Source organism: Archocentrus centrarchus, chromosome 2 (genome assembly GCF_007364275.1).
Source record: "Archocentrus centrarchus isolate MPI-CPG fArcCen1 chromosome 2, fArcCen1, whole genome shotgun sequence".
Classification (NCBI taxonomy): domain Eukaryota; kingdom Metazoa; phylum Chordata; class Actinopteri; order Cichliformes; family Cichlidae; genus Archocentrus; species Archocentrus centrarchus.
Genome location: NC_044347.1, coordinates 9197363 through 9221859, shown reverse-complemented (window position 1 = coordinate 9221859; position 24497 = coordinate 9197363). Strand labels below are relative to the sequence as shown.

Genomic DNA, 24497 nt, shown 5'->3' with positions numbered 1-24497 from the left:
TGGAGTCTAGAAATGGCTCCAAGAGACCTTCTCAACTTGTATAAATCTATAATCCTGCTTTGATCTTCACTGAGTTTCTTGGACTTTCCCGTTGTTCTGAGTATTGGTCAATCCAGTGAAGGCTGCCAAACAAATCCTTTTTATGCTGACAAAGAGAAACTAACAGCTGTAGTTCAGTCATGATCATTAACAGGCCTTGTCAAGTTAACATACATTGTAGAACCTCCAGCATCAACTTGTTAAAATACTGAAGTGAATGTATTTATATATCTGAGCATGCATGTAAACTTTTGACCCTGTGTGGATTTGAAAAAATACAAAATAAATTCAAACTTGTGCAACCACTTTTTTTTTTAAGTCATTCAAGATCTATGCTGTACAATCATTCCACCCTGGAAAAGAGCTGTTCAAAGATATCATTCAAAGTGCCAAATTGCCATGACATTCCTGCCCATGATGAGTGGATCACAACTGCATGTATGTACTGCAGAGATAACAACTGAAGTTAAAATGAGGCTGTGATCTTGCAAAAGAGCTCAGACTGTGCAGTTTGTAAATAAATTAATTTGGAACATAGATTAGTTAGAAGTCTTATGCGCATCTTAATAACTTGTGAAAGCCTGAGGTTAAAAACCAAATATGAATTTAAAGCCGGAGTCACTGCCGGTACTCTGCTGCAAAACATCCCCAGCCATTGTTTTTTACTAACAAAGTTACAGTAGAGTCATACTCCATGAGTGCTGAAACCCATCCTTCATCTTCCTCACTCAGTTATCGCCATCAATAAATGAAGGTGCTGCTAATGCACCATCTTTGCGATTCTTATCTCCACCTCTTGTTCTGGGCCTGGTTGGATTTCACAGCCTGGGGCTATTTTCTCTCCCACTTCAAATCTCTGAGAGAAGAAGGAATTCCAGTGGCAGAAGCAATCACAAGCTCCAGATCAAAGTATCCTCGGCTGAATTCCCTGACAGACTAAATCATATGTTCCTCTCGCTAACACTCAGTGCTGCGTTCCCGGCATCGCTCGCTCCTCTCAGCTGGTTTGTTTTATGTGGTTTCAGCAGCCGAGTCCTTTGGGCCGCTCTGTCAGAGCCAATATTGGAGTACACACTGGCTAACTGCAGCAGCAGCCGCCGCTCTGTAGTCATCGAGCTCTTTCCCCTCCTGTTTAGCATCCTTTTTCATCAGCTTACCAGTGAGGATTTACATTATGTCAAGCCTGCTCTCGCCAGCGAGGCAAGATGAGGTCAGGGGAAGTTATTTCAAAGCCGCCCTGAAAGAGGTCGTCTTAAGAATGTGTTGGCGCCTCAGCCTGACATTCAACAAGGAAGGAGTGAGGAAAGTGCGTTGTCGGGCACATGGTGCGGGAACGTGGCTTCAAAAGACAAAGTTTTGTTGTTGAATTATTGAAGCGATCAACACTCCTCCTCCTCCTACAGGAAATGATCAAGGAGCAGACTGATGAATAATAATATTTACTCAGCCACAGCAAAGAACCAGGAGACGACAGAACCTGCTGGAAAACAGGCTGAGTTAATGCTTTTTTGATTTACATGAGAGCGGGCTTTATGTTTTGGACTGGGCTCATTACCAGGGCAGAAGTTGTTAACAGGAAGGTGGAATGAAATTCATAACTGTCCTCTTGCTGCTACAGACCTTGACAAGTGATATATTTAAGGAAAACCCTAAACCTGAACTCTTGACCCTACATTCCTCTGCCATGGTTTGGGATGACAGTACCTACATCTGTGGGACTAGAAGTCTTTGGCCAGATCTCAGTCCAACTGAACAGTTAAGGTAGGCTAAGGCTAAGGTAGACTTTCCAAAACCATTGTTAGGCAATGCCAAATGAGGGCGTATCTGTTGGAATAACAGTGTTCAGCATTCCAGTAGAACTCAATATTTGATGATCAGTGCCTAGGCATACCAAAGCACCTGGCTGTTAAAACAACTTCCCAATATACTTTTGTAATTTTCACACATAAACTCTAGGAAAAGTTGGGGAATCAGGTTCAGACCACCGACTGCGCATAAAAGATGGATGCAGTCACTGTGGACTTCTCTACAGTGGTTTTACGCTGCAGTCATGTTGGTTTACGGAAGCCAGAAGTGGGATGTGGAGGGTGGAATGCTAAGTTATCAGCTAGTTGGGTTAGCAGGCTTAATCCAGGCTGAATCAAACACACAGATAACTGCTAATTAAGTATCATTCAAATAAAATTAAGTGTCACTCACCAAAACAGGAGCACAGACTTCTAGGATGGTCTGTTTGTACAGTTAACCACACAGCAGCCATATTATTTCTCAGATAATTGCATAAATATGCTCTGAAAGGCCTCCAACAGTAAAAAAAAACATGGTCCAGAGGACCAGTTCAGGTGCTCCAGTGAGCCAAAGTGAAGCCTAGCCACCTCTGTTGCAAGCTTAGCAACTTTGTTGTTATATTTATCAAGTTTTCAGACCCCTTTATTTTATCAAAAAAGCCACTAGTGACAAATTACTAACTACTCCTTCCAGCATTATTCAATACTTTTGGAGACTTTAGCAGACAAATAAATAGGCTTCCGACCCTATGATAAAGTTCAAATGACCTTGAACAGAAACTTGAACAGAAACTTCTAGTGACTTGACTGAGACACCTGTGCCACCATCCACCTGCGAGTTAATAATTTTAAGACTGAGTTATTAAAAAAATCATGTCCTCTATGGATATTTTCCCTTTTGTGTTTTCATCCATCCATTTCATTCAATTTATTAAAATTTCTATAGAGACCAACCCTGTTTTTTGTAGCAGGCTGTGAACATGTTTATTTCTGCTAACATTTAACAGGTGAGTCTGCAGCCTCAAGTGGACATTAGAGGAACTGCAGGTGTTGGCTTCATTTTCCAGCTGTGGAGGTTGCTGTTTGTTCAGGACGTTATCCAAAGTTGTCTTTTCTGACATCCTGGACCTTGCTTCTTTTGAATGCTCCAGACTTTTGCTTGTTTTGTCTCACGTGGGCATGTGGGGCATTATATGGTCTTTGTACCAAGAAGCAGGGAGATTAAAGATTGTTTAATGTCCAGTCCTGTTGCGTTGGGCTCCAGGGGTGGACAACTAATTTTCCCACACGGCCACATGAGAAAGTGGGACTGTTGTGGAGAGCTGCACTGATAAAGTTAAATTCTAAAAAACTAAATTCTACTCAATTTTATTTCTCTCTTTATAAACATATTGGTGCAGTTTTTCACCCCCTGCTGGACAATTGTAATGTCTAGAAAAAGTTCTGAACTGCAAAACAGCTGCAAACAAAAGGACACTGAAATGAAAAGAAGAACCATTTTAAAGCATTTTAAACACTGCAGCCCTTCTAAAGCCTGACACAGGTGGTTGTGAGAATACAAGTGTCCAAAGCAGTCAGATTGTACAATAGCCAGACTTGTTTGACAACGTGAGGATAACACAGGTAATTCACCAGTTCACTCACCCACTATTAATAATGTGTGCTGCACCCTACACGCTGTCATGGTAGTTGTCTTCCAGTGGTGAGAAACGGTCTGAAATGGACTATTTCCATTGTGCTACATGAAACTTCTTGATTCTTCCAACTCCGTCAGAAGGTCATGTGTGAAAACAGTTTAACTCAGGGACACTTTGACCTAAATTTGGACTTGGATTTTCGAATGGCTTCTGGCAGACATATCTGGCAGACTATACACAAAAGGGTTCCTAAGCCCTGCAAAAAATTAACATTATATTTTTAAGTAGACCTATTCTGCTTTTTCTTATTTCCTGTCATACATATCCTGGTCCAATGTTGGATGCTCAAATTGATCATGGCCAAAGTAATCCCAGCAAACCAAAAGTTCTATAAACACTTGATCTCATACAGTTTTTTCTATTCTTGGATCTTTATGATGTCAGAGAGACCAAATATCCCTAAGGTGACCATTTGCTTTCCAAGCCTTCTGTTGGGCCTAGTAGAGTCCAAGAATAAAAATATGGAGCGGGAAATGAGCAGAATAGGTCCACTTTAATCATTAATATCAACTCTTTGAACTCATAGCATGAAAAAATGCATAGAGGTTCACATATTTCTGATTCTGCTGTGGATAATCTGGGCTGGAAGGACAACACAAACAACATGCATTTAAAAAAATCAAAGTCGATACTGTATTTCTTATAAATGTACAAATTATATTTACATATAACGAGCACAACAAATTGTTTTCAACAGTGTACAAAAGGAGGAAGCTTGAGTCTCTCCTCTGAAATCTTCTGCTCTTCTCTCTGCAAGAGGACGGCCGAGTTACCAATAATTCCAGTCACAAATCAAATCTCTGATGCCCGACACTGAGACATCACAGTTAATCTCAGCAGCAATGCAGCAATCAAATCACAGCTCACTGAGGGAAGTGACTGTAAACATGATGGTAAATGTAAAAAAAGAAAGAAAGGTAAACTGTTTTCTCCTTGACAGAAAATAAAGTTGAGCGCAAGTAATTTACAGTGTGAAAGGTTTTAATCAAGTACACATGTAAAATTACCTGGTTGCAGTTGCATGTTTTTAAATACAATAATATGCACAACATATGTTTGTTGTATCTGAGTCAGGCACTTAGTAAACTGATCTTACTGCAGACCTGTACAACAACTGAACAAACTCTCTTGTCTCATCATATTTGCTATCTAAGGCAAAAAAACCCAAAAATGATATGGCTTTTTGAAAAGATAGAAAACTGCCATTTTAAATAATTAATAAACAAGACTGTACAAAGAATCAACAGACAGACTGCAGAGGCTTTCAGCTCACAATCTCATCAATTCCAACTCCAGGGTTGAAGGGTTATTGTGCATCAGCGGTTCAAAACGTCTGTGAACAGTTTGTGGCTAAGACATCAAGTTGAGGAACTTGCTCTCCTCTGCCAGAGCACTCAGCAGTGAGCTCATGTCCCCGATGGCCATGTTCCCTGTTCCCGCAGGCACCGAGGGCAATGTGACTGAGTTCCTGGGCGTGGTGAGGCGAGAGGAGCTCTGGGACAAACTCTGGAGCAGACCTGGACTCAGCGTTCCCGACATGAGGCTGGAGTGATCCCCATCATCCAGCATGGTGTCAAAGTCTATCTGTGCCTGCTCAAGTGTTGCGGTACAGTCAACGGTCCTTGGTGCCTGATTGACAGTTCCAGCGAGAGGTGCCACCATATTACAGCTCAAGTTCCCATTGGACTCATATACTTGAATCTGTCCTGTGTAGTACAAGGCATTGTCATTAGCGTTATCGCTGCAGTGAAGTCCTAAACTCCAGCAGTGGATAATTCGGGGTTAACGTTAGCAGGCTGTGTCATTTGCTGTGTCACTTTTGGGCGTGAAGGGTGCCTGTTCAGAGATCTCGGTTCGGTCGGTGGCCTTGGTTGAAAATGGTTCTGATTTCCAACTTGTGAGGAATTCTGGGAGTTCATTTTACACACTGATGGGTCACAGTCCTCAATCTTTACCTGCACAGGCTGAAATCCAGCACTGGCAAAGTGCAAGTTGAAGGTTTCCATATCCCCTGGTTCCTGTTTGCAATTGCTCCCACTGACAGTATTAACACAAGGTGGATAGGTGGTGTTACCATTCCTGTCCCTGCCTTCCTTCACCAAGGCTTCATTGAGATTTGATGGCTGCTGGAATCCCTGTTGCTGAAGGCAGTTTGCTCCAGGGTCAGAGTTCAGCTGAATGCGACTCTGCTGCATTACGAGGTTATGATTCATCTGCTGGTTGGAGCTGAAATGGTGGCTAAATGATTCAATGTTCTGGTTTTGTTGGAGGACAGCCAGGTGCCCTCTGACCTGTAGTCTGGAGTAGTACTGGAGGGCGTCCATGAGTCCAGAAGAAGCTGGGATGTTGGACGGTGATGATGGACACATCTGTTGTTGCTGTCCTGGAGTCTTGCTCAAAGTGGGTAAAGCCTGTGAGGGTAGATTCACAACAGCTATCCTTCTCTGGCAGAACTGATGCTGCTGGAGAGCTGGGTTTTCTTGGAAATCTTCATTGGTTTTATCTCCTTTGTCAAGGATCTGACTTGTCTCCATAGTAGCATTCTCTGAAATGCTTAGTGGCCACAGGCTATAAGGGTAGCGGTGGAGACTACCATCTGATCGAAGGCAACCTTGCTGAGATGAACGCCGGTGATCTGCTGCAGGAGATGGACGGGGCTGCATTGTCACCCCTCCACTCAGCGTGCCCATGCTGTTGTAGCGCTGCATCTGTGGTTGGTTTAGAGAATCTGTGGCAACCTGTCTCACAGGGTCACTGGCTCGGCGGGGGATGTTAGACGGGACCTCGTGGGGCATCAAACTTCGCGTGGCATAGCTGCTGTACTGTCTGAAAGGCAAAGCTTTGTTGATGGAGGGTTGCTGGGAGTCCTCATACAGGGCTGGGTGAGACTTTAGACACATTTGGTCCATGTAGGGAAGAGGTGTAGGTGGTGCGCCCCCAGTGGCAGCTGCATATTTTGCCTTAAGACGATAGTGCTGGGCTGGAGTCAGGCTGAGAGGGCTGGGAAAGCCCAGTCCCCCACACCCTCCTGTTCCACACTGGCTGGTCTGACTTGAGCGCCGTGAGATGTCAGCAGAAATGGGGTCGTAGGAGTCCGCAGAGCTGACGTTGCTGGGGCGGTTGGCACCAAACTGCGAGGCCTGGCTGGAGCGCCGACTGGAGAAACAAGGGGAGATGCCTGAGGAACGGCGGCTGAGGGTGTAGACTGAGCTCAGGGTGCTGGAAGTGCTGTCACGTCTCTCTGTGATAGTTTCCAGCAGAGTCGTTTTTACCAGAGCTCAGCTCACCGAAGCCAGAACCAGGGAAGGACGCCGGACCACCACCCATATTTTGGTCCAGGGGGGACCCTGCAACAAACAGATGAGAATGTGAAACTCTTGGATGTTCATCGACTGTGGAATCCTTCAGATCTTTTTTTTTTTTTTTTGTGTGTGTGTGAGTATTTATACACCTAGTAAGCAAAGAGACAATGGTGGGAACTTGCTGTGGACAGAATGTAGTGTGTTTCATTGAGCTAGATTGTATTTGAGGGGGTAGTGGGTGTATGTGTCCTGATGAAAAGAGGCACATCCATGATTTCTTAAGTTAGGTAATACACAAATAATGCCTCAATACTTTTTGACAATAATTAATGGCTCAATATTCAGCTGCCTCTCCAGGCAGGTTCTCATCCTATTCCACCAACTTGATGGGAGTCCTTGTTGTGCTCTGCGGCTTCAGTGAGCTGCAGATTCTAGTCTGACTGGTCATTTAACTTGCAGCATATTAACTAGAATAGAAAGACGACTACCAATGAGATACTCATTGGAGAAGCACCTGAATGATACCGAGGATCCTTGGCTCTGCCCTGAGGTCTTGCCATGGTTATACGTACCTGAAACACCTCACTTAGGGGGTGTCCAGTCAGATGCTTGAACCACCTGAACTGGCTCCTTTAAATCTGGAGGAGTAGCGGCTCTACTCTGACCTCCTCCTAAATGACCGAGCTCATCACCTCTATGGCTGAGCCAAGACAACATGCAGACGAAGCCCAGGGTAGGAACAAAAATTGATCTAGTAAACTGACAGTTTCATTGTCACACTCAGTTCTCTCACACAGTTACACATGGGCAAACTGCCCAAGTAAAGTGTGGGATGTGTGGGAAACGTCGGAGTGAAGTATCTAGTTGCTAAATAATCATTTCTTGGAAACCTAAATCACCTGAAAAAAGTGTTAGTTTTTAAAAGTTTCTATACTTTTAGTGGAAGGTTGGTGTAAAGTGAATAACTGTCAGAGCAGCTTTAATCTAGCCTTTCTCTTGACTCACCCCTTGCTGGAATGGGTGGGAGCTTGGTGCCAAGGACCGGGGGGTGGTGTTAGGTTCTTGGTCCACCGACAGGAGTCCCTCACTGTCTTCAGCTTCTCCTTCTTGAGATGCTCCAAGCGATGGCTGGTGCTGAGCTGCTTTCTGAAGTGGAGACTGACTGCTGCGACCCCACCGGTGGAATCTTCAAAGCCCAAGGACTCCACAAACGGCAGGTCGTCCAGGGTGCTGAGGTCCCCCAGGCTCCCCCCACTGTGCACCGCCATCTCTACTCCACTGTCATTGTTGGTGGCACTGCCAAGTGGTGATGGTTCGCTGCTACATGATGACTGACCGCCAGGGCTGGACTGATACATCTATGAAGAAACGTACAAGAAGAAAAAGAGGGGAATGCAGATAAGAGAGATAAAAAAAGAGCATGAGTAAAACAGAAAGAGACATAAGAGTTTGTCCTAAAAAAGCTTTTCTGTAGCAGAACAAAGTGGGACAGCAGTTAACATGGCATGAAAAACAGTGAATCAGTGAGTCTTTTATCCTCCCCCAGCTTAATTGTAAATAATGAGTGTGTTTTTTGGGAATGGGGGTGAAGAGGTGGGGGTGCACCACAGATTACAGACTGTCTTAGTCTGTCTGTGAATTAGAAATGGGCAGGATGAAAGGCTGCTTGAGCCCGAGCCAGAGCGCCGGGCCAATCATCACGACATGTGATCACATTTCCCTCTCCAAAACTCCACTGTGAGGGTGGAGGCTGCTCAAGCATTTAGGTGAAGCTTGCTGTTCTCTTACCTTCACAACTCTATTTTCTAATCTTAGTTTTGTTTGCTTCAAATACGAGTTAAGAGAGGGTTTGCACAAAATGACAAACATCTCCAATAGGACTAAAGACAATAATGATTACATGGTGTGTATCCACTGGCCTGTTTCCTCGCAGTCTCTAATATATTCGCTGCTAAGAAGCTGTCTTGATCACAGCTTGCTGGTTGGCTCAGTTTGCACAACCAATTCCCAGTGTTTGAATATTCATCCAGGAGTGACTTTTATCACGTTCAGGCTGTGTGATGGGTGTTTGATAGTGATGGGTGTGTGATAGGTCTCCGCTGCTAGTTTATACTGCCTGTTTAATGAAAAACGTACACCGCAGTATCATTACAGGATAATGTCATGTATAGATAACTTCCTGCTTGTTTCTGATGGATAATATCTTAGAAACAGACTGGATTCTTCAATAAAAAACAAGGAAAGCTGCTTCAATAAAACATCAGACAATTCAAAGTTGATTCTTTTAATCTTCTAGCCTGAAAAATAAATTCCCTCCCTTAAATGACTGTTACCCAAACAGGGCCAATTAACTCATCTTAAGTGATAATCGAGGGGCAACCTCCACACCTTAAGGACTTTCAGATACTGTTCATCTGATGTAGATAGTTTTTTAGACCTGCCACTTCTTCTTTTGTCCTCCAGCAAAGTTTCTAAGGATACAATTTAAAACTGGTTCTTTACTAAGTTGTCTGTTATGTGTAGACACAACACCCATTCATCCCTTGATGTTTCACCTTCCTCTGAAAATGGTCAGGTACAAGGACTGGTCTGAAAAGGAGTGAAAAAGCAAAGAAAGAAGAAAGAAAAGAAAAGAAAGAAAAAAAACAAAGAAAAACTTTGAAAGACCTTCAGAAAACCTGAAGAACTATTGCTCAAGACGATTCCAAAAAATGTCAAAAAAGCCTGTCTCCTTGGAAGCACAATGAGGAAAGAAATGAGAGGGTAATAAGACACAGCTCAAGGTGTTGTACAGTAAAAGAGGGGAGAATACATTTGGAGGTGTTTTTGGACTCTGGTACCCCTGTTCTCTAGTCATAATGTGATTTTGGAAATGAATCAACGTGATGGTAGATGGTGAAGGAAGTTGAAAGGTGGTGAAAAATGGCATCAAATGGTGCATATAAGCCACAGGTGAGCTCACCTCAGTAAGGTCTGTCCATAAGGAAAGTCAGAAAGGAGAGAGAAATGAAAACCATGAGGCAGGAAGCTTAGGAAAGGTTAGAATAAAGAGGCATGCTGGACTAGAAAAGAATTATTTTATTTAACAAAAAAAAAGAAGAAAAATTTGTACTACAGTTAGAATAAAAAGCTATGTAGTATAATTAGTGTGAAGTGAAGAACTAATTATATTTTGTGTCCCTGTATGAAAAGCGGTTCAGCTTTAAGTGGTCTTACCACAGAGGTTTCTGTCTTGATGGATTTGACCTGCAGGTAGTCCTCCACACCTCTAGGGGAGCTGTTGTCCAATATCTTGTCCTCCCTGTGGATTCGCTCTCTGGGACCCGTCTCATTCTCGCCGTTCTCCCTGGGTGGCGGCTGCCTGGGCGGCAGGTCACTGCGCTGCTTCTTAGTGACGTGGGCCTCGGGGCCGTGTGTACTGTCTTCACATGCTTCCTGAGAGAGCTGGGATCTGTGTAGCGCTTGGTGCAGCCGGGGATCTTACAGACGTAGGGTTTCTGTAGGTGCAAATACAAAATACAGAGAGTGGAAAAATTCAAACGTATGCTTGTAGCTGGATCCAACGCCAAAATATGGGGCTGAAAAATGAAGCACCAAAAGCTGCAGTTTCCAAACCAATGCTGACACAATGGTGACTACCTCCATCTTTTTATATACAGTCACTATGGTCAGCATACCAGCCTTGTATTCATTGTGAAGGTATGTAGAAAGCTGTGACTCCAGTAGATTATGTGGAGCCGTCAATGGCTGTTCGCACTGAACATTTAATGAGGAAATTAGCAGAACAATCAGTGACAGGAGCGCCTTACTTTAAGAGTTCTCTGCAGTCAGAAGCAACCTGCAGGTTTTAACTTCCCCTTTATTGAGTTGTATCTGAGCTGTATGCGAGCAGCTTAGTGTGTCCGTGGGCTGAGGCAGCACTCCGCAGCCCTACTGAGTGCACTGAAAAACTTCCAGGATTCATTTTCTGTTCCTGCAGGTGGTCTCGCTCATGCAGGGGCGGCAGGCATGATTCGTCCTAATGCATTGTGGGCTGTGGAGCTCATTATGCTTCCACCTCATTATTTACTCACAAATGTCTGCAGACTTGCACAGGTGGGCAGACGAACACTGTCGGCGACACCTGTACAGACACAAAGGAGCAAACCTGCTGTCCAACATGAAGCCTTCAGGTCACCTGAGGCGGAGGTTAACTTGTGTCACTACCCGCGGCTTCACATTTCCACTACTTCAATCACAGCACTCTGAGAGAATTTCTTATGCAGCTCCATAAGTGAGTCTGTGTGAAGTTTCAGTGAGCAGGACAAGTCTTTTGTACCTCATTGGAGTGCGTCCGGTTCTGGTGCTTGGCGCGGTCCGAGGCGTTGGAGAAGGCTTTGTTGCATCCTTCGTGCTCGCAGACGTAGGGTTTCTCACCAGTGTGCGAGCGCAGGTGGGTTTTCAGATTCTCCAGCCTGGAGTAAGCCTTAGAGCAGCCCTCGAACTGCAGAGGAAAACAGCAAATGCTTCACTGATTCTAACAAACAGCAGATATTAAATTGCAGTGAAGAAACATGGATAACTGTCCGTACAGTCAGGTAACTGACAGGGTAACATAAGCCTCCATAGCTAGCATCCTAAAGTATGTGTTGCACTTCAAAAGTAGATATTCACTTCTAATTATGCATGTAAAGAATTTAAATTATATACCAAGTCTGGAATAATAATAAATGTCTAAGGTCTCAGCAGTAGAGACCAGTTGGAGATGAGTTGGTGATCCCCTGGTAATCAGCGGTCATTAGGAACAAATTTGTTTTCCCCAACAAGATGGTAGGCAGTTGTGGTAGGCTGCTGTTGTAAAGTGAAATTGGTTTGCACGGTTGCTGCACAGTGTAATCCCGCAATCTCTCACCAACTGGTCAGGGAGTACACATGGTTGCCATTGTTTTTAGAAGATGTAGTTCGTCATTGTTCTTCCTTTTTTCTTGAGTCTAGCACAAAAATCTCTCTCTTCTGTCTCTGTGTTTTGCTCTTATAGAGACAGAACATGAAAAGAGAAGCTGTGGGTTGCTAAGCAGCTTGCAGTTGAGTAATCTTTTTCAAGCACAACTTAAATATAATGTTTCAGCTTTTTAAGTTCATCTTTAAGGGTTTGGGTCTGTCAGTGGGACAAAGCCAGGGGGTTTTAGCTGTTGTGTGGGGAACTCATTCTTTTATTATGACATTTCTGAACATTAATTAACTAGTAAATGCTGACAAATTGAGTCAGCCAAAAAATTGAAAATATAAGTGTTTAAGTGGTTTTACAAGCCAAAGTGTTGATAAAATCATGAACGTTTCAATAAGAGGAAGAAAAATCAGTGTGTTTGTGTTTTATCTATGTTAAAAAAAATCCAGATGTGTATGTGTGTGCAGTTGCTGGTGTTTAGTGAGCCCGAGCTATAGTACCACCCTACGAGGGTCCCATGGGGCCCATGGAAGGCACCGAGGTCATCCGTTACCCACCGTGCACTTGTGTGGTTTCTCCCCCGTGTGTCGCCGCATGTGAACCACCAACATGTACTGAGCTTTGAAGGGTTTCTGCCTCCCGTGAACAGTCCTCCCAGCGGCACACGAACTCCTTCTTCTCTCCGTGGATGTGGTCGTTATTGATGTGCTGTGGGACACACACACACACACACACAGAAATGAGGGGTTTTCTGGGGAGAGCTGTCCACTAAGAGGCTCTCATGTTGTTCCCGGCTTCATGTTTCTGTAGAAATCCGTCTTATCAGCGAAAATCTCAAAGGAAGGCTGCAGCAGAGGAAAGTCTAATTAGGTATACGTAGAGTGCCTGTGAAAATGAACATCGGCTTTAAGAATGACATCGGACAATGTAAAACTATTTTTTATCAGTTATTTCAGTCTTTAAACAAGTCACACTTTTATTGCACTATATATATATATATGTATATATATGTATATATAGATATATATATATAATATATATAGATATATATATATATATATATATATATATATATATACGTGTATATATATATGATATATACGTGTATATATATATGTATATATACGTGTATATATATATGTATAATACGTATATATATATGTATATATACGTATATATATGTATATATATACGATATATAGACGTGTATAGAGATATGATACATACGAGATATATACGATATAATATGGAGACATAGAGAGATAATAGAGATATATAGAGAGAGAGATATATATATATATATATATATATATATATATATATATACGTATATATATATATATATATATATATATATATATATATATATACGTATATGTGTGGTATATATGTGTGTATATATATATATATATATATATATATACGTGTATATATATATATATATATACACAGAGACAGAGAGAGAGAATGCAAATTATTTTAAAAATCACTTTTCCTCTCTTTTGTGTCTTTCTAAAACCACAAAATTCCTCCTGCTTTAACAGATTCATTGAGAAAAAATGCACCAGGACACTGAATAGATTTTCCCATTAAAGATTTTTGACTTGCCTGGTCAGGAGTTTGTTATAATATATAATAATCTATAATCTATAATATTTTCTTGATTATACCCATTCTTTTTTCCTTTTTAAGGACAGCTCAACCCAAAATCAGATTACACACAGAAGTAAGATGCACTAGAAAAACTGAGGAATGTCTCTTTCCAGAAACCACAACAGTTTCAAGGAATTATGCTAATTGTAAGGAAGGTCAGTGGTTTGATCCCCGGCTCCTCCTGTTTGTGTGTCGAAGTATGCTGAACCCCGAGTTTCCCCCGATGCATCTATTGGAGTGTGTGTGTGTGTGTGAACATTAGCCATGGAATAAGAGCAGTGTATGAATGTGTGTGATTGGGTGAATGAGCCTTGTAGTAAGAAATTGCTCTGAGTGCTCAAGCAGAGTAGAAAGCACCATATGGGCACCAGTCAGTTTACCATTTTAATTAGATTCATCTGCACAGCTCACAGTGGCCTGCAGAGCTTTACAGCAGCTCCGGTTCACACATGCTGACTCATATTGTTTTTGTTTTGTTGGTGATAAACTAACCATTGATTTGAGTTTAATTTCTTTATTCAACACAAACAAGGTGTGCCTGTAGTGAAGGTGAAAAAATTAAATAATAGAAAATGTACTTTTTACTTGTTTGTTTTTGTTTGTTTGGCATTTGAGCACCACTGAGCTCCATCATATTGAAGAGAAAGCAGATATTTCTACTCAACAACTCAACCAAAACTATCTAGAACAGCATAAAAAATCAGATCAGAGGGAAAATACATAAACTTGATTTTGGGGTGAACTGTACCTTTAAATAAGGCGCTCATAATGTTGGGAGATGTCTGCATATGATTTCCCACTGACACTAAGGGGTGTGGTTAGATTAGTTTAGCACTAAGACTGGCTGAAAATGGGCCTACCAACATTAAGGTTTACTAGTTAGTGAGCTGCATCGAATTTGTTTTCCTGTTGGTCTAAAAAAAAAAAAAAAACTGATTTCAATTATTTAAAGAGCTGATTTCTTTAATCAGCTTCCTCAGAGGAATCTTGGAAGCCACTGGGTTAATATTGGGGGATTTAGGGTGAATCACCCGCTGATATTTCGTGGTAATGAACAGTGTACCCATCCACCCGGCACCTTTACATGCAGATAGTCAGTGAGCACAGGTGTTGATCATGTTCCCGATCAATGGAAACATGACTCCTCGGATGTTTACCCTTGAATCTGAAGAAAATACTGAGTGCCAGGGAGAGGATAGGATTTAATGGAGTTTACGGGAAACATGGTCTCGATTTGTAGAAAACAAGAGCACTGCAGGAATACAGCTGACAATTACTTCTACCACCGACTCATTTGTTTACAGCACTGCGATCAAAGCATCAGAATCATGTTCAATCCGAAGCTCTGATGTTTGAAAATGCCACACATAGCAGCTTTAAAAGTCTGTAAACAGACACAGATCTGGTTTATATGAGCCTTTCCTCGGTCGGACAGAGGAATTGGAGTTTAATGAATGATGGACAGCAGCCTCCCAGCCCTGCAGGACCCTCACTAATCCCCCCTCACCCCGCTGCCTCTTTTCTCTCTCTGCTTCACTGGAACCGAGGAATGCCTAAGACCCTTTCAGCCAAGACCCTGAATGTTGTGATGGGAAAAAAATGAAACCAATGATGGTTTGGAGGACAGATCGTCAGCAAGAGGAAAACTCAAAGTAAGCAGGCACAAGAACTGAATGAACACAGAGTTCAGAGGATGTTTTCAGTACCCAGGTACCTCAGGTGGATGACCGTGACCTTGGGAAGAGAAAGGTGCTCTGCTCAATGTTTTTATGAATTAGATGCTTTTTACTGGCGTTGTGTGAGGACAGATTGTTTCATTTTGAGGCCCTAACCTGATCCTGAGTTGTCTTTCAGCATGGTCAGTGTTACAGTTGAAGCTTTAAAACAGGAGACATCACATCACATTCATCTTCTATAAACAGTCTGTGGTCCAACATTTGTTCAGAATTCATGTTCCTGTCATATTTGGTAAACTTATTTCTGTAGGCAGAAGAACACAGCTTGTGCATGTTGTTGTTTTGTTTTTTTCAGCCATAAAGTTAATCTCAGTTAACAAGGTCAGCTAATTCATCCAAACCATCTGGTAACTTAGATCTCAGATTATTTTATCAGCTAAAAAGCCAGAGAGGCCAAGAATGAGGAAGAGGACTCTGTGAAAAACCGAGTACACCCTCACTGCTTCCACATGAGTTCAGAGGGTAAGAAGCAGCCAGGAGATGCTAATCAAATGCACTTGATTAACTGATTATCAGCGAGCGCGAGCTCCTCTATAAAAGCAGATATTTTGTGAGTTTGTTGGTCTGTAGCATTCGGGTGTGTGTTACAGTAACATAATACCACAATGTTTCCAGGAATGGACATCCCAGCAGATTCACCCTAAGCTCAGACCGTGCAATGCTCAGAGAAACCGCAAAAAAAAAATCCCAAGCTAACATCTCAGACTCTACAGGCCTCAGCATGTTAAATGTTAAAGTTCATGACAGGATCGATTAGAAAAAAATATTGAACAGTGTAACTCGTGTGGTAAAGCTGCCAGGAAATGGTCTATTGATGGTAGCACAGCTTAGGTTTGCAAAGCTGCAAACCACAAGACTTCTGGAACAATGTCCTGGACAGATGAGACCAAAGAGGAGATGTTGGGCATAATGCACACCACCACGTTTGGAGAACACCAAACAGCTTATCAGCAGAAACACCTCAGACCAACTGTCAGCACAGTGGTGGAGGGGTTAGGAGGATTTGGGCTTGTTTTGCAGCTACAGGAGCTGAGGACATTGCAGACACTGAGTTGACCATGACCTCCATCATTTCATTCTAGAGTCAAATGTGAGGCCATCTGTCCAACAGCTAACACTCTGCTGAAACAGGACAATGCTCCCAAGCACAGCAGCAAATATACAGCAGAATGACTGAAAATGAACTGCTGCAAGTCAAAATCCAGACCTCAACCTTACTGATATGCTGGTGTAAGACATTAAGAGAGCTCTGCATGAATGAATGCCCGCAAAGCTAATGAACTGAAGCAATACTGCAAAGAAGAGTGAGCCAAAATACATCATACAGAAAACCATTACTTCACTCTGTTGCTGCTAAAGGTGGTTCTATGAGCTACTGAATCATCTCAGGGCTCCACTGAGTCTTGTTCACATGAAAACATCTGTTTGAACCAACAGCATCTGCTGTAATGGTGGTATATAATGAGCTGGGATGAGAATACATTGGACTTTCACCCAGGAAACTGGGGTTTGTTCATCATATATTACAATCATAATTTTCATGGTTTTAAAATTATTAGGAGTCATTTTAACCTGTTAGGCAGTCACCATTCACTGTTGGTTTTCTCTTTGGTGAGGTTTGGCTAACCAACACTTTCTTATGCGCCAGAAATCTAACATATAAATTTTGTTTGTTTGTTTGTTTTTTGTGAGTGCATGTGTGGTGTGTTTGGGTGATGCAACAGTCAAGAAAAATCAGTTCAGTCACATTTGACTTCTTCATTGTTGGAATTCACACTGATTTTGTAATCAAAGCTGAAATAATCTGGATTTAAAACCTTTCTGTTAAGTTTCAGAAGCTGCGTTGTTCGTACTGTTTATGGCATTTATTCTACAGGACAGACGGGGTTTTTCATGGTTCAGGACAAATCTCAGCAGCCTCATTTCTTTCAGGTTAACAAAAGTCTTAAGATGTCAGAACATTTTTCATGTTTGCAGATTCTTTTCTGCAGCCCCACACTTACGTGGACCAGCTGGTCCTGCGTGTCATACTCTTTGCTGCAGCCCTCCCAGTGGCAGTTGGTTTCGTAAACAGCCTCAGGCTCCTGCTTACAGTCGTCCCGATCCACGTCATCCTTCAGGTCCAACAAGCTGCTGTGATGGTTCTGTAGAGAATCCAGACCGAACACTCTTAAACACATGTCAAGCTGTCCTTTATTTTTCTCAATATAAATGAAAACCTTATAAAATATTTATGTTGAACTGAAATAAGTACATTTTCTCTTCTTCATCTGAGGGCGTGTTTGCACCGAGCACATGTGGAAGCTTTTACTACCCAGCTGTTAGAAGTTGTTTGTTCATATGTTTTACCTGCCATGAACACCAGAGATGGTAAATTACAGATTAAAGCTCACACTGCTCCATCATGCTTCACTGAAGTTAAAAGGGTTGGAATCAGATTTGTTTTGACAACCTAGACCACAAACACACACACACGTGACTTCTGTTTACAACTCCACGCTAGCTTGTAATTCAGCAGCGTGAACGTAAACCGACCAAAAGCTGAAATCCCACAATGTCAGCTTTGTGTGTCTGAGTGTGTGATCAGCCGTCAGGGCTCTTCTTCACCAGGTGGAAACTCTTCTGGAAAACTTGACACTTCTGCTTACTTTCAGTTTTGTTTTCCAAACAGCTTTTCAAAAGTGCCTTCACTTTGATAAAAGGCTGCATAGTTTTATAAATGTCATCCCCACTTTTCCCAGTTTTCACCATCCAAAAAACTCCTGGACTTCACAACTTTCTAAAGAACTAAAAATCTTTTAAAAGATGTCCTAGAAATATGTTCTCACTCTCAAAAAAACAATAGATTTTTTCTTAAAGCATGCCCCCCTAAAAATTCCTCACTTTCCAATTTACAACTTCCTATAATATCAAGTTGTTTTTTTTTAAATGTCCCCATTTTCTAAAAACATTTTATTCTTCATTCAAGACTTTCCAAAAATTTCCCACTATTAAGGTCACAACTTTCTAAATTACCTCAAAGCTTCAAAAATGTCCCATTTTTTAAAAAGTATGTTCCTCTAAAACTTCCTCACTTTCCAATTTACAACTTCCTAAAATATAAAAGTTTTCCCAAAATTTCCCAATTTTGTAAAAAGATTCTCAGTCACCAAAAAACTTCTAAATTTTACAAAAAAAAAAAAGTCCAACTTTTCCCCCAAAATGTTCCCAACTTTATGAAAAACTTCAGCCTTTTTCAAAAAGCATCACAGCTTTCTAAAAAGTGTTCTAAATTTCCATAGGAAAATCCCAACTTCACTAAAATTACCATTTAAAGTCTGTCATTAAATTGTTTCAGTTATTTTAAGAAATGGTCCCTAACTTCCAAAAAGAGTTGAAACTTCAAAAAAAAAAAAAAAAAAGCTACTTAAAGAAAAGTCTTTAAAAATTTCCAGTGAACCAATTCCAACCTTTCTAAAAATTAGTTTTACTACTAAAAAAAGCGATTTACAAAAATTTCCCAATATTTTTAAAAGTCCCACCTTTTAATAAAAAAGCCCCCCCCCTTTCCAAAGAAATCCAAACATTCTAAAGCTTTCCAATTTTTTTCCCAAAAATGCCCCAGCTTTCCAATTCACAACTTTATAAAAAAAATCTAAACTTTCCTCAGATGCTCCCACTTCCTGGAGGTGTCACTTTTTAAAATGTCCTCACTAAGACAAATGTACAGGGTTACTCACACATGTCTGAGACACAAACTGACACATACTTCGTCCCACGTGGCTTCCTGTACACCTTCACCAACACAAAGACACATGCGCACACACCTACACACTGACACACAACGTGCTGACTGCAGCATGTTTGTCTCTGCCCCACGCACGCTATCTTCATCAATTCTGGTGGCCCCAAGACGACTGTGCGCACCACCGTCCCCATGCATCATGCCCAAACCTGCCTCGCTATCGGAGAGGAGCCGCAAATTTGTCAAAAGGAAGAGGAAAAGACTCCTCACATGACAATAAAGCCCAGCCAATATTTCATGAAAATGAAGTGCTCTGGCACAGTTTACAGTGGCCGGGGAGGAGAGAGGGAGGGGGAGCCAAACGAATGGATGCAAAGCTCTTATCATGTGGAGTTTTTCTGTATCCGAGATGCGATTTACAAGAAGGTCACAGGAGGCTGCGGCGCTCTGGGGCCGCAGATCAGGGCACAGAGAAGGAAGACAAATAATGTTCTCACCCTCCAGAAATGTCCTCCTTGTCCAAATTCCCACGCTTCTCAAAATTGTCAAAAATGTCGTCCCATTAAAGGTCCTGGTTTTATAAACATGTAATAAACCTTTAAAAAGGTCCTGACTTTTTAAAAACATGTTTTTTTTTAATGCATACCTTCAAGGTTTCTTACAAAAATATGTCCTGTCTGCTCAAACAATGCCCTGATTTTGCATGTCAACATATTTTGCTAAAAGTTTACTCTTTCCAAAAAGTCCTCACTTCTGAAGAAACATCTACACTGTCCAAAGTGTCCTCACACTTATTGTGCCAAAGCAAACTGTTAGGAATTTCTAGTTTGACTGTCACTGGACTTCCTTTAAATTTTATTTTATGCCAACTTGCCAAAACAGATGTTGCAGAAATTATCCCTTCTGAAACAGATACTGATGCTGACAGTATAACTCCCCTAAGACTTTGAAACACATATTTTTCTCTTTCTCGTACCGGTGAACAGGGAGATGATGGTCTCAGTCCTTCTGCTTCAGCCTTGACCTTTGACCTTTTGGTGTTCATGGGGGTCAACTGTGCTGCTGACGGCTGAGTCACCTCCGTGGTTCTGGGAAGAGAAAAAAGATGATTCAATATTAGAGACTGCAGATGTAATGGGAGGACGTGGATAGAAGTGATTTCAATTAAAGTTCTAATTACCTTACAAAAAGTTTAGAAAATAATTTATTTCAATTAAAAAAAAAATCTTATTTCTGCTGAAATAATCATATTTTTACAGGACCATGAGTTCATGCTAAAATATAAATTTAAAAGTATGGAGGTCAATGGAGGCCAATATTATTATTCTGAGTGAAAATATTAAATGAAATTTTCTCCTTCCCAAAATTGAAACTTAACTTTGTTTATCTTTTGTTCTTGTCTTAGATTTTATACATATTTTATTTTATTTATTTTAATATGAAAATGATTTTCTATTCAAAATATGTTTTGTTAATGTCTGTGAAGCCTTTTGCAATTTACATGTAATACTGGGTTAAATAAATAAGACTAACATCCTTTAATTACACTTAACTTGAAATATAAATTGCAAACTGGACTTTTAACACTATGATACTTTCAGTCCTTGAGGGTTTTTTTTTTATTATTATGGTAGTGGTAACAATTAAAGAATAATAATAGTAATAATAATAATAATAATAACCAGCAACCAAGAGAGAAACCCTCCTGAAAAAAAGAGAAAAAGAATGAAAAATTTGCATATTTGACAGACAATAATCTATATTCTCAAACCTCCTCTCCAAAAAAAGGGCCAAAAACATTTAAAGACCTAAAGCAAAGCACCTGTCCTCGTTGTGTCCTTCAGTGTCTCTGCGATGCCCTCACTGACCTCTCAGACAAACGTGTAATCTCAGCCTGACTCAGCAATTAAACAACTGGATTAGCAAGAAAAACCAACAGTGTGGGAAGAGGGAAATGATGCCCCCCCCCAAGAGTTTACCTCCACTGGGACGCTGCTCGCACTGAGCACGTGCGGAGGCTGACACCGCAAATCAAAACACTGTGAGCACTGTGACCCGGTGAGCGGGCGGAGGGCGGGATGATGACAAACAAAATGTACAGTGAGAACAAACAGCTGGAAATCGGAGCTGCAAAATTCAGGGTTTGGTTAAACAGTTGTTTCAGCAGCTGGCACTGAGAAAATACCTGGGGAATAAAAGGGGGGAATTTCCTTCGACCACAGAGAAGTCAGAGGGCTGAATCATCCAGAAAGCTTCGAGTACACAAAACTCTGCTAGCTTACAGCTTTGTCAAAGTCATATTATTGTCTCTGTTTTATTTACAGTTACTGAGCAAAGTGTCTTTAAGAACTTTAAATAGTGATTAAAATACAAGGATGATGTTTACAGGGTTGTTTTTAAAACAATGAAATAAATAAAGTATATAAGAAAATCTAATGATATCCAGTGTATACATTTCTGTGAGTATCACCTGTTGGACTGTTTATTTCCACCTTAAAAAGTACACTGAGTCACTAACAACTGAAACACTGTAAAAAGTAAACATGGATGGGAAACATTTCAGTGAATGAAAATAATAAAATAAATTGTCTCATCTTCATCTCGAGGCCAAAGTCAGTATTTCAGAGTTTCAAATAAGAAAGTTAACCAGAGCCATATAAGAATAAGTCAGCAAAGCTGACGTTAATGAACAATTTTTAAACTGCATTCTGTGTTTAGCAGTGAAATTAACTGATTTCAAGCTAAAAATGTGATAAGAAATGATTTCTCAGAGTATAAAAAAATCAAACAAGTGCCAGAAACTAAACAAACAGTGTAAAAATAATAAGAACTAGCAACCAAAACAAAAAGCTACCAGAAAAAGTGTAGCTCCTATGCACTAAATGGTAAAATACATAATTCATGAATAAAAATAGGATTGTCACTTCCTGCATGTTGCTTAGACGTGTTTATTATCAGCTAAATCTGAATCCAGACCAGCCACTATGTAACAAGTTCAAAAAGGGCGAGAGTGAAGGGCTCCGAAAGATTCAACATGTACATAAATAAATAAATAATAATCTTATGGAGGTGTTTCTGAAAAAAAAACACTTCATTCACAAATCTCTTTCAAAGTGGAACCAAATTCTGACCACAGCATCGTGACGTTCTGCATGGCTTCACGGTGGTGCTGGGATCAGGTTCGTTTGAGCCAGGAAAGTTGTGTCATTCCTAAATATTCTGAATATTAATCCTGTTTTTAGTCAAGTCTTTTATGGAGATTTGCAGAAGAATGACTTGTTTTAAAAATCCTTTCTCTAGGAGGGCTGCAGACATCAAACAATATAAAAACAGGTATTACTTTGTATAGACTCTACATGAATTAACAAAGTCATTTATATATAAAATGAAGAGGAGGGGTCCTAACATTGATACCTGTGCTACATTTGATGGTTTTACAGGTTCAGAAAAACTTTAATCTTTTCTTTCATTTTTTGGCATTTTTAGCCTGATTTGGACAATAAGTGGGAAGAGAGAGGAGAGCGAGGTGGAGTGACACACAGAAGGAGGTACAGAGAGGAATCAAACACTGGCCCCTGCAGCATTTTGGCATATGGGCCACTTGCTCAACCAAGTGAACTACAGCAATGCCTGTTTCTTGTATTACCTTGGATGTCAGGTCACTATTATGGGTGGAGGCGGGCAGCGAGGAGAGGCCGAGGGCCCCCTGGCGGCTTGAGAAGGTGGGTGGAGGTTGGATGAGGGGCGGAGTGTGGCAAAGGCGCTGAGGCCTCGCTGCTGGGAGAGGAGCTGCTGGTAGGCCATGGGGTTGATGTGGTGAGGGAAGGGGAAGGATGGCTGAAGGATGGAAAACAGATTTGTAATTAAAAGAAAACATCTCTGAAGCCATTTAGGTTCACAGCAAATCAGAAAACTGGATACTTATGAATCAAATTAACAGATCAAACATTCATTCTTTATCCATTTGAGGGGGAAAATTTGATTTGCAGGAACAGATTTTAGCATTGCTGCATCTTCATTGGAGGGGAAAAAGAAGGAGGAAAATAAAGGAGTTAAGAAAGGTGGGAAAATAAAGGAAACAGGAAGTGGAAAAAGACAATAAAGAGAACGTGTAATTAAGCAGGTAGGTTGTGCAAAAGTAAAGGTTAAAAGGACATGAAAAGGAGAGCGAGGCAGACAAATCTGAAGTAGATAAGCCAAGAAAGTTGGAAGCAATTAAAAAATGAGGGAGAGCTTGCTTGTGTTTTTTCCTGCTGCAGCATTTCAGCCAAACAGGAGAGAGAGATGGGTAATCACACGCACACACCTGAACACACACACCTGGAATAAATCTATTCAGTCTGAGAGGGTGATCAGACTCTGCAGCAGTTCATTGTTTGAGTTAAAGATTCAAAGTTTGTCTCATGAGAAGGTTTAGTTCAGTGAATCTCTATCTTTGATTAACACCTGGTGTGCATGCAGATACCTGAGCCCTCCGACCGACAGGTGTCCGTAGGAGCTGCTGGCGGCCGAGCTCGAGCGCGAGTTATTGATGTACGCCACCAGGGAGTTGGGCGAGGTGCGGATCATCGTCTGGAGGTCGATGCTGGCATCGGACAGTGGGGAGATGGACAGCGCCCTCTTCCTGCTCAGCCGCGGCGTCAGTCTGGGGCTGGAGAACCGTGACACTGTGGGCGGCACACAGGTGGGCGAACAGGTATTATTCACTGCTAACATGTAGGTTAGCAGTGAGAGGAGTCTAAATGAATGACTCTTAAATCTAATGAGTCACTCTCCACCTGAATGCAGTCCTAAGATCAGCCAGCCTGTGTCTGCTGTTTGCGCTATTTTGGGATGGAGGCATTAAAGTGGTGAGGATGGAAGGCGCGTGCTCGGTGTGATGGATGCTGCCGCAGCCTCGTTGTGACACTTAAAACCCCACGGACTCACAACAACCCTATCAATAAGTGCCCACAGCGAATATAGTAAACTATCGGTTCCCAGTGACGCAAACTGAGCCTGGCAGAGATTATTGTAGATATTAAAGAATAAACTCGAGCCTCATGGAAGCAGGAATTGCACTGCAGACACAGTCTTCCAGAAAAAGTGACCTACATCTGACTGGATCTGTCCCAGTGACACAAATTTTGAATGGAGAAGGGTCAAGGGTGTTAGCTGTTGTTTGATTGCACAACAATGAGAATACGCTCCATATTTTCAGGTTATTTTGGTCTACATTCAACTCCCTACTTTCTCAAAATAAGTAAAGAAAACTTTGAGTGCAGGGGGAATTCAAACACTTGCAGGTTGTATTTCAGTTTGTGTTCACATCGGGAATAGAAACTAATACTGTAACGAAACCTGGCTTTCACAGTTTTGCATGACGATGCTGATTTGCAGATTATATGAGAACTAAATGTTTTTACTGTATAGTTTTTTATTGTATAGTCTCAGTCATGGTGTACATCAGAATCAAACTCTGAAATAACAAATACTGCAGTTCCTCCAATGTCCACTTGAGGCTCTAAAAGTGAGCCAGTCCCCATAGTAAAAATGTTCAAATTACAGCAGAAATAATTGTGTTTATAGCCTGATATAGCCTGTTTTGGTTTCTATGGATAATTTACCTTTTCAAAGCAACTGTACAGGGAAT

At 41.4% G+C, this 24497-nt stretch overlaps 1 protein-coding gene across 1 annotated transcript; it reads right to left on the bottom strand.

The window, feature by feature from the left end:
* Window positions 1-4532: 4532 nt before the first annotated feature.
* LOC115798543 (zinc finger protein GLI2-like) lies at window positions 4533-23581 on the bottom strand. The gene is given in 16 exon segments (XM_030755422.1): window positions 4533-5283; window positions 5286-6792; window positions 6794-6870; window positions 7831-7873; window positions 7875-8183; window positions 10042-10239; window positions 10242-10322; window positions 11144-11308; window positions 12310-12387; window positions 12389-12460; window positions 17145-17285; window positions 19842-19913; window positions 19915-19953; window positions 22512-22621; window positions 22624-22702; window positions 23312-23581. Coding segments are annotated over 16 exon segments (3651 nt in total). The 3' UTR covers window positions 4533-4873.
* Between the last annotated feature and the right edge of the window lie 916 nt (window positions 23582-24497).